Raw genomic sequence first — 10,315 nt, forward strand, 5'->3', positions numbered from 1 at the left:
CATAATCTCTCCAACTAATTAGGGGAGCTTGAAGTTCAGCACTATGGACAGCAACCACTTTGCCTACGTACATTAGCCACGGACCAAACATGATAAAAATAAAATACATTATGGAGAGTAAAGGTTAGGGTAATTTCTTACCTCTCCAGAAGCTCTCCTCTTGTGGTCAGGTACCACTAGAGTATTCCCATTGCTGCCCGGGACTATAGTAGAACCTATACTCATTCTGGGTCCAACTAACATGTACCGTTTGTCTCCGGATCGGTACTGGATGCTGTGGCACAGTGTCCCGTCGTAATTCACATCTTGTAAATACTTGGAGGAATCGTCTGGGGCTTTGGAGCACTGCATTACAATCAACACAATGATACTGATGATAAAAAGTGCTGAAACTGACATCAAAGTTATGATCAAATAAAATGTAACGCTGTTCTCCTCCTCGTCTTTTACTGCGCTTTTAACATCAGAAGCTGCAAAAGCCTCTTTGGGCTCCACAACGTTGATAATCACAGTAGCTGTTGCTGAGAGTGAAACGTTCCCATTGTCTTTTACCAGTATGACCAGTTTATGCTCAGTCTCGTCTGTCTCTGTGAATGACCGAAGTGTCCTTATCTGTCCTGTATAGCGGTCCAAAGCAAAGAGACTGTGGTCAGTAATTTCCTGCAGTGAAAATAATAACCAGCCGTTATATCCTATATCAGCGTCATAGGCTCTCACTTTAGTCACCAAATGGCCTGTGTTCACATTGCGGGGAATCTCCTCCACACCTTCAGTGGAACCATTAGCGCTGACTGGATACAAGATCACTGGAGCGTTGTCGTTCTGATCCAGAATGAACACATTCACTGTGACGTTGCTGCTTAGTGACGGAGTTCCAGAGTCTGTAGCTACAACTTGGAATTGGAATGTTTTGAGGGTTTCAAAGTCAAAGCTTTTTAGAGCGGAAATAAGTCCGTTGTCAGAATTGATATTCAGGAAAGATGTCATATCGTTCTGTGTGCCTTCTCCTCTAATTGTGTGATATGAAATAGCAGCATTTTCATTTAAGTCTTTATCAGAAGCGATTACAGAGAATACGGATGCACCAGGGGCGTTATTTTCCACTAAGTACAGCTCAAGAGGGTTTTGGTAGAATTCTGGACTGTTATCGTTCACATCTGATATCTGGATGCTCAGAGTTTTTAATGTGGACAGAGGAGGCTGACCACAGTCAGTGGCTGTTATAGTGATGTCATAATGGGAGACGAGTTCTCGATCTAAACGTCCTTTTGTGACTATAGAATATACGTTTTCTTTATATGATGGCTTCAATTCAAAAGGTATATTCTCCGATATACTTGAAATCACTTTACCATTAATACCGGAGTCTTTATCTGAGACACTGATGAGAGAAATAACAGTTCCTGGCTTGGACTCTTCAGACACTGTATTAGAGAGGGATGTTACATCAATTTCTGGCTCATTGTCATTAATATCGATTATCTTTATGATCACTCTACATTCCACAGTCAGTGGAGGTTGTCCTTTGTCCGAGGCCTGAACATCTAGTTTATACACCTCTGTGTCCTCGAAGTCCACCTCACCTTTAACTCTAATGTCTCCAGTTAGCCTATCCAGTTCAAACATATCATAGACTTTTCTCCTTAAGGTTTTACCCAGGCTGAACTCAACCTCACTATTACTTCCTTCATCTGCATCAGTTGCATTTACTCTAATAACAACTGTACCAACTCCAACGTTTTCTTGTATCCTAACATTATATGTATCCTGACTAAAGACGGGACGGTTATCATTACTATCTAGAACAACAATTGTAACATTTAGCGTGCCTGATCTTTGAGGAATACCTCCATCTATCGCTGTTAGGAGAAGCGTGTAGTTGTGGTTTTGTTCCCTATCTAGCGACTTCTTTAAAACTAAAAACGGTATTTTGTCCTCGTCGCTTTGCCGCACATCGATTTCGAAATGATCGTTAGACGTTATTTTATAGGTATGAACTGAATTCATCCCAACATCAGGATCACGAGCTGCATGTAATTGGAACCGTGTACCTGGAGGGGTATGCTCAGCTATCTCAAATTTCTGTTCCTTTTCTGGAAAATTAGGTGAATTATCATTCACATCTGTGATTTCTACACCTACATAATGGGCTTCAAGCGGGGTTTCAACGATAATTTCAAGGTCTATCAAGCACACGCCAGTGCCAGTACAGAGCTCCTCTCTGTCGATATTCTTATGAACATACAAGACGCCATTGTTCTGATTAACATGGAAAAGAGCGTCCTTAGATCCAGAAACGATACGAAACCGCCTCTCCACCAAAGTACTGACGTCAAGACCCAAATCCTTAGCAACATTTCCAACAACGGATCCCTCTTTCACCTCCTCTGGAATAGAGTACCTTATCTGAGCCGAAACCTGCTCCACGAAGCACAGCAGCAAAGAGAAACGCAGAGCAACACACCAGTATTCCCATCTGCGCCTTTGTCCTCCGCCTCCCATCGTTAAACAGACAATTAAGCACAATCCTCAATGAAAAAATACAAACCTACTGATCAGATGGCCAACTCGTAAGGATCCATACTGCATCAAATGCTTCAGTACCGAAAAATAATACACCTATTATCTGACTATCTATACACGTCTTGTTCGGATGTCCACACCAGTCTCTCAATGTGTGAAACAAAACAGCCCAGAGAGGGGTAGGGTCTAATCTACAAAGTACCAAACAGTCTCCTTATGTTACACTGACACCATGTGGTCCGGGATACTTATCCACCCAACAGGCTACGATGAGCCCCGTGTGTGTCGTCTGTATCGAGTCCAGTAAATACGCCGATATCAGTAAAAATACAAATAAAATAACGAGTAAAGATAAAGAGGTGTTTAGATAGGGGAGGAAGATAAACATACTAAATTGAAGGAGTGCACAGTTAAATAACAGATAATACGCCTCAGGCAGTAGCCTAGCATAGCATGCACTCACCAGCTAACCTAAGAAGTGAGGTTGGAATTCAGCACCATGGACAGCGCCCCCCACAGCGAGTTTAGCGTATGGACATTACGCACAGACGACAACATGCTCGCACACACATTCACTCACAACATGTCTCTTTCTCTGATTTAATAGGCAGGAACGGATAAAAACAGTTCTTACCTCTCCAGAAGCACTCCTCCTGTGATCAGGTATCACTAGAGTATTCCCATTGCTACCCGGGACTATAGTAGAACCTATACTCATTCTGGGTCCAACTAACATGTACCGTTTGTCTCCGGATCGGTACTGGATGCTGTGGCACAGTGTTCCGTCGTAATTCACATCTTGTAAATACTTGGAGGAATCGTCTGGGGCTTTGGAGCACTGCATTACAATCAACACGATGATACTGATGATAAAAAGTGCTGAAACTGACCCCAAAGTTATGATCAAATAAAATGTAACGCTGTTCTCCTCCTCGTCTTTTACTGGGCTTTTAACATCAGAAGCTGCAAAGGCCTCTTTGGGCTCCACAACGTTGATAATCACAGTAGCTGTTGCTGAGAGTGAAACGTTCCCATTGTCTTTTACCAGTATGACCAGTTTATGCTCAGCCTCGTCTGTCTCTGTGAATGACCGAAGTGTCCTTATCTGTCCTGTATAGCGGTCCAAAGCAAAGAGACTGTGGTCAGTAACTTCCTGCAGTGAAAATAATAACCAGCCGTTATATCCTATATCAGCGTCATAGGCTCTCACTTTAGTTACCAAATGGCCTGCGTTCACATTGCGGGGAATCTCCTCCACACCTTCAGTGGAACCATTAGCGCTGACTGGATACAAGATCACTGGAACGTTGTCGTTCTGATCCAGGATGAACACATTCACTGTGACGTTGCTGCTTAGTGACGGAGTTCCAGAGTCCTTGGCAATGATGTGAAACTGGAATGTTTTGAGGGTTTCAAAGTCAAAGCTCTTTAGTGCATAAATGTTACCGTTGCCTTCATTTATGTTTAGGAAGGATGTCACGCTTTGTCCCATGCTCCCACGGTCCAGTGAATATGTAATGGCTGCATTTTCTCCTTCATCAAAATCAGAAGCGCTTACAGAGAAAATAGGCATGCCGGGCTTATTGTTTTCAACTACATAAAATGTGTAAGGATTTTCAGTGAAAAGAGGATTGTTATCGTTAACATCTACTACCTCCACTTGAATGACTTTAGTTGATGTCAAAGGAGGGGTTCCTAAGTCTTTAGCCGTGATGGTAATATCATACCGAGCCACAGACTCTTTATCAAGGAATTCATTCGTGACTAACGAATAGAAATGCCCATCCGGAGAAGGCTTCAGATCAAACGGTAAATCCTTCGGTAAAGAACAGACTACCTGTCCGTTCACACCCGAGTCCAGGTCTGTCATCCCCATTAACGCTACCACCGTACCGGGAGGTGCGTCCTCGGGGATCAGACTGGACAGAGAGGTGACGTCAATCTCGGGCCTGTTGTCGTTCACGTCTTCAACTCTGACCAGCACGTTGCAGTGTGTGGAGAGAGACACTGCTCCTGTGTCCGCTGCCAGTACCTTCATCTCATACACTTGCTTCTCCTCGAAATCAAGGCCTCCCTTCACTTTTAGCTCTCCTGTTTTACTGTCCAACTCAAAGGGCTCAGCACCAATAGCTCTAAATTTGCCTCGCAAAGAGTATTTGACCTCGCCATTTAGACCCTCGTCCGTATCAGAGGCATTCAATCGAATTAAAAATGTCCCCGCAGGTGCGCTTTCCTCTACGGTTACTGTGTATTTCTGCTTGTCACACACTGGTGCATTGTCATTTATATCAGACACAATAACTGTGATATTAAGGGCTCCTGTTTTGGGTGGCTTGCCCCCATCTAACGCTGTTAACAGCAACGTGTGTTGAGAAATTATCTCCCTATCCAATGGTTTTTGTAATACTAGAAATGGGATTTTACCGTCTTCACCAAATTCTTCTGTTTCCACACGAAAATACTGGTTGTGGCTTAAGGTGTAAGACTGTAAAGCATTTAAGCCTACATCTGAGTCGTGTGCTCCCTCCACTTGAAACCGTGTCCCTGCCAATGCGGACTCTAGTATTTCCAAATTATATGTTTCCTCGGGGAATTTAGGGGAATTATCATTTACATCTATTATCTCTACTGTCACTTGGTGCATTTCTAGCGGATTTTCTATCACCGCTTTTAGGTTGATGAAACACGGCGTATTTTTTACGCACAGTTCCTCTCTGTCTACTCTGTGGTTCACTAACAAAGCACCATCTCTCTGGTTAACCTGGAAGAGCTCGTGCTTTGTTCCAGACACAATGCGGAGATTCCGGTCCGCTAGTCTCGAGTTGTCGAATCCCAAGTCTTTAGCTATATTCCCAACTGCCGTTCCCACTTTCAATTCCTCTTGAATGGAGTATCGTATCTGTCCGGAGATTCCTTTCAAATGAAGAAAAAGAAGAGCAAAATAAGGAAATGCCCATCCACCTAACCACCGTCTTTTTCGGGTTTGTACCGCCATTGTTTGCTAGAAAAACTAGGCTATAGGCCTAACGCAGCAATGCTCAAATCTGAAAGCACACAAATAAATTCCGTATCAGTGAATCGCACTACAAGTGTTTGTTATTTCTATCGTCTTTCCATTTAGAATAGCGCTCTTTAACGTCCGCCCTGATGCTGCTGTCTCTCTGCAGCTACTGAATGTCTCATCCCTTCAAGAACAGCCCTATTACGCGCCTCTATTACCCGTTTATGATGTAACAGCACCATCATGCGTCTGGGCACCTTGTGGTTCTTAAAAGGAAATCACCTGGCCCTGATGGCCTGTCAGTTGAATTCTATATACAGTTTCGCGAGTTACTAGAAGATGCGATTTTTAATATTTCAAGATTGCATTAAAAGTGGGGAAATGGTCTCCACTATGAAACAGGGCCTCATTTCATTGATTCCGAAGCCCGATAAAGACCCTTCTCTCATTGACAATTGGAGACCAATTACTTTATTAAATATTGATTACAAATTGATTGCTCTGGTATATGCCAAAAGTTTAAAGAAAGGGATAGATACCATTATAAATGAGACTCAAACAGGATTTATGAAGGACCTTATAGATTATTCAGATGCAAATTACTCAGATGCGGTAGTCTTATTTTTGGATTCTGTAAAGCCTTTGACATGAACTGAACACGAATTTCTCTTTAGGTCACTTAAACTTTTTGGATTCGGTGAAAATTTTATCAACGTAATTCGCATGTTTTACAAAGTTATAAATTGTTCTGTGTTACTAAACCTTAATACTTCCAAAGGATTCAGTATCAACAGAAGTGTACGACAAGGATGCCCAATTTCGCCATTTTTATTCATTTTGGTTGTGGAACTTCTATCTCTAGATATTCTGAATAATGCAAATTCGCATGGCTTAACCATTTTTAACAAAGAAATCAAAATTTCCCAACTGGCTGATGATACTACTCTTTTCTTAAGAGACAAAGACCAGTTCGCCCATGCCCTTAATGCTATAACTGCATTTTCTATTGCATCAGGATTAAAACTGAATGTTTCTAAATGTGAAATATTATGTTTATTTGACTCTGATGATAAAGAAATATAAAATATTCCTGTAAAGGACTGTGTTAAATATTTAGGAATACATCTGTCAAAAAACCACTTAGTCAGACAACATTTGAATTTCTCTCCTAAAATTGAGAAAATCTAAAATATATTTAATAATTGACTACAAAGAGATCTTTCTATACTTGGGAGAGTACTTCTGTCCAAGGCAGAGGGACTGTCTCGTTTGGTGTACCCCTCATTATCTTTATGTGTAAATCCCGCTACATATTGAGAGATAAGTCGTTTCTTGACTTCATCTGGAAAAATAAGTCTCACAAACTAAAACAGTCAGTCCTTTCTAATAAAAGAGCTGAAGGAGGTCTGGAAGTGTTGGATTCTGTTGACATAAATAACACTTTCAAGATCAACTGGTTGAAAATGTGTTTGATCAATACTGATTCAATATTGTATTTCATTCCAAATAATGTGTAATAAGTTGGGAGGTCTTCAATTTTTACTAAATTGGTTAGGTTTCATCAACAAGCTTTAATGGCCTGGAAAATATGTTTCCTGCACAATTTTTCCCCACATAAAGCTCTTTTGTGGAATAATTCAGACATAACTGTAAGGAATAGGTAATTGTTCTACCCCAGCTGGCATGAGAGGAATATTGACTTTGTTCTTGATGTTTTCGACAACAAGGGTAATATTCTCACATATGAACAATTTATAACATTGAAAGAGTTTCCAATACCTTTCAGAGAGTTTATTTCTGTGATCAAAGCCGTTCCCAGTGGTCTAACTACACTAATGAAAACTCATCTTAGTTTTGGGAATGATCACAAAGTTTATCCAGAACTCAGATTGGAAGGCGTGGGCTTACTTGAGAGATCTTGTTGTAATAAATATATAAGACAAATTCTTCATTCACAAAACCAACTTACACAGAGAGGAACGTTTTTCTGGAACATGCTTATTCCTGACATTGTCTGGAAAAATGCATGGTTAAGGCCATACAAATATTCTATACCAAACAAGTATCGGAAGTGCACTTTAAAATATTACATAAGATATATCCTTGTAATTCTATGATATCCAAATTTGTGGCTATTGATGATAACAGCGTTTTCTGTGAAAAAGAAGGTGAGAATCTGTCTCACTTGTTCTTTGAATGTAAATTTGTGTCAGAATTTGGGGAAAACCTTGCAAAATACTTATTTACCATTATGAACACTGCCTGTGTTTTTGACATGAAATATATATGTTACTATTGCAATGATAACAAGACCACTGAAATGATTGTTCTTTTTAAATTATTGTTGCCAAATACTTTATACACAAACAAAAATTACAAAATTCTATACCAACATTTTTTTTATTTTTTATTTTTTTTAAATTCTATTTTATTAAAACATTAACCCTAGTGAACAATAACAATAACAACATTTTCCTAAATCATTACAATAAGATTTTTTCAGAGTGAATACAATTGCACTATAATTCTTATACATTTTTATTTCTTGTTTGTTTTAGTATTTTCTCGTTAATACCTGCGTTCTGTTTTGTATGATGTAAGAATGTAAATTGTTTACCTGTATTTTGAATTTAAAAAATTAAAAAACTTGTGGTTCTTAACCTGTAGGCCAACACCGTCATGACCTGGCTTTGAAGTAACTGTCTTTCGGATCAACCTAATTGTATCACCTCTTACAATACACTGTCCTTATTTTATGAGCAAAATACTGTCCTTACTTGATTAGCAATATACTGTCCTTATTTGATGAGAAATATACTGTCCTTATTGAAACGTATTGAACATTATATACATAAAGGGCATGGGTGAAAAAAACAGTACACTGGGATTCACAGAACATGTTTCCAATGGCACAGTTAAGAAAAAACAATCATTACAAACAACAGGCTGATTTACATGTATACTTTGTCACAGCAATATACTGTCCTTATCAGTGGTGGAAAAAGTATACAATTGTCATACTTGAGTAAAAGTAAAGATACGCTATATATACAAAAGTGTGTGGACACCCCTTCAAATTGCTGGATTCATTTTTCAGCCACACCGTTGCTGACAGATGTATAAAATCAAGCACACAGCCATGCAATCTCCATAGACAAACATTGGTAGTAGAATGGCCTTACTGAAGAGCTCAGCTGCAACGTGGCACCGTCACAGGATGCCATCTTTCCAATAAGTCAGTTCATCAAATTTCTGCCCTGCTAGAGCTTCCCCTGTCAACTGTAAGTTCTGTTACTGTGAAATGGAAATGACGGCTCAGCCCCAAAGTGGTAGGCCGCACAAGCTCACAGAACGGGAGCGCAGAGTGCTGAGTGCGGAGTGCATAAAAATCGTCTGTCCTCGGTTGCAACACTCACTACCGAGTTCCAAATTTCCTGTGGAAACAACGTCAGCACAATAACTATTCGTCGGGAGCTTTATGAAACACAAACCTAAGATCACACAAGCCTAAGATCACCATACACAATGCCAAGCATCAGCTGGAGTGGTGTAAAGCTGTCAGTTACTGGACTCTGGAGCAGTGGAAACATATTCTCTGGAGGGATGAATCTGAGTATGGTGGATGCCCGGAGAACGCTATCTGCCCCAGTGCATAGTGTCAACTGTAAAGTTTGGTGGAGGGGGAATAATGGTCTGGGACTGTTATTCATGGTTTGGGCCCCTTAGTTCCAGTGAAGGGACATCTTAACACTACAGAATACAATGACATTATAGACGATTCTGTGCTTCCAACTTTGTGGCAACAGTTTGGGGAAGGCCCTTACCTGTTTCAGCATGACAATGCCCCCTGGGCACAAAGCGATGTCCATACAGAAATGGTTTGTTGAGATCGGTGTGGAAAAACTTGACTTCCCTGCACAGAACCCTGACCTCAAACCCATCGAACACCTTTGGGATGAATTGGAATGCTGACTACAAGCCAAGCCTATTTTTATTTTTAGCAATATACTGACCTTATTTTATCAGCAATATACTGTCCTTATTTTATCAGTTGTTATACTTTGAGTTGGAAGCCTCTATAATACCACGACATTCAGCTTACTCACCACTATTTTTAAAATGATTACATCATCTATTCAATTACATTAAACATTTAGATGTGATAGATATCACAAGTAATGCAGTCAGTGTGTCACAGTATTAAAATGATAGATATCTACATTTTTGTCACTTCAGCTTTCCTAGGCTTGTCTTGTGTAGGTCTATAATGGGTTATTTGAACAACCCATCCTGTTCTGCTATTGCAACAGTAAACAGCGACATCCTATGGCTGAGAGTGCTAGGTTCATTCAGTAGAGACAATTGAATGTCTTCCCCGACACATGCGTGATAGATAGTATGGTAACTGGCTGCATGGCCGACCAGTAAATTGTGTTAAGACAGACCATAACAGTCTGAGCAACCCGTGTCTACATATCTCTCTCCAATTCTGCCTCCATGTCTCTCCCCCTCCACCAGGTCATCTCGAAGATTACTGCCATCACATGTGTATTGTGAAACGGTGAGATAACTAATTTACCTACTTTTCAACGGTGCTTTATATAGCCTAGATCACTGCACTGAATGCTTTGCAGATGCTGCATCCGGAGCTGAGGGTCTTGTCAGAATATACAATTACAGCTGCTTCAAAGCACACCAGGAGCCACTGCAAGCAGGCAGCGCGTTGCCCTGGCAACGGAGCTCCGCGAGGCATGTCGCTATCCGCGGTTCTGAAAGAAAGCAGGCGCAGAG

General features: G+C 40.6%; 1 protein-coding gene across 1 annotated transcript; it reads right to left on the minus strand.

The window, feature by feature from the left end:
* Positions 1-108: 108 nt before the first annotated feature.
* Positions 109-2,502, minus strand: LOC139390877 (protocadherin alpha-8-like). The gene has a single exon (XM_071138272.1). The coding sequence runs from the start codon at positions 2,500-2,502 to the stop codon at positions 109-111; it is 2,394 nt and encodes a 797-aa protein (XP_070994373.1).
* Between the last annotated feature and the right edge of the window lie 7,813 nt (positions 2,503-10,315).

The sequence above is a fragment of the Oncorhynchus clarkii genome, chromosome 31, assembly GCF_045791955.1.
Source record: "Oncorhynchus clarkii lewisi isolate Uvic-CL-2024 chromosome 31, UVic_Ocla_1.0, whole genome shotgun sequence".
Lineage (NCBI taxonomy): Eukaryota > Metazoa > Chordata > Actinopteri > Salmoniformes > Salmonidae > Oncorhynchus > Oncorhynchus clarkii.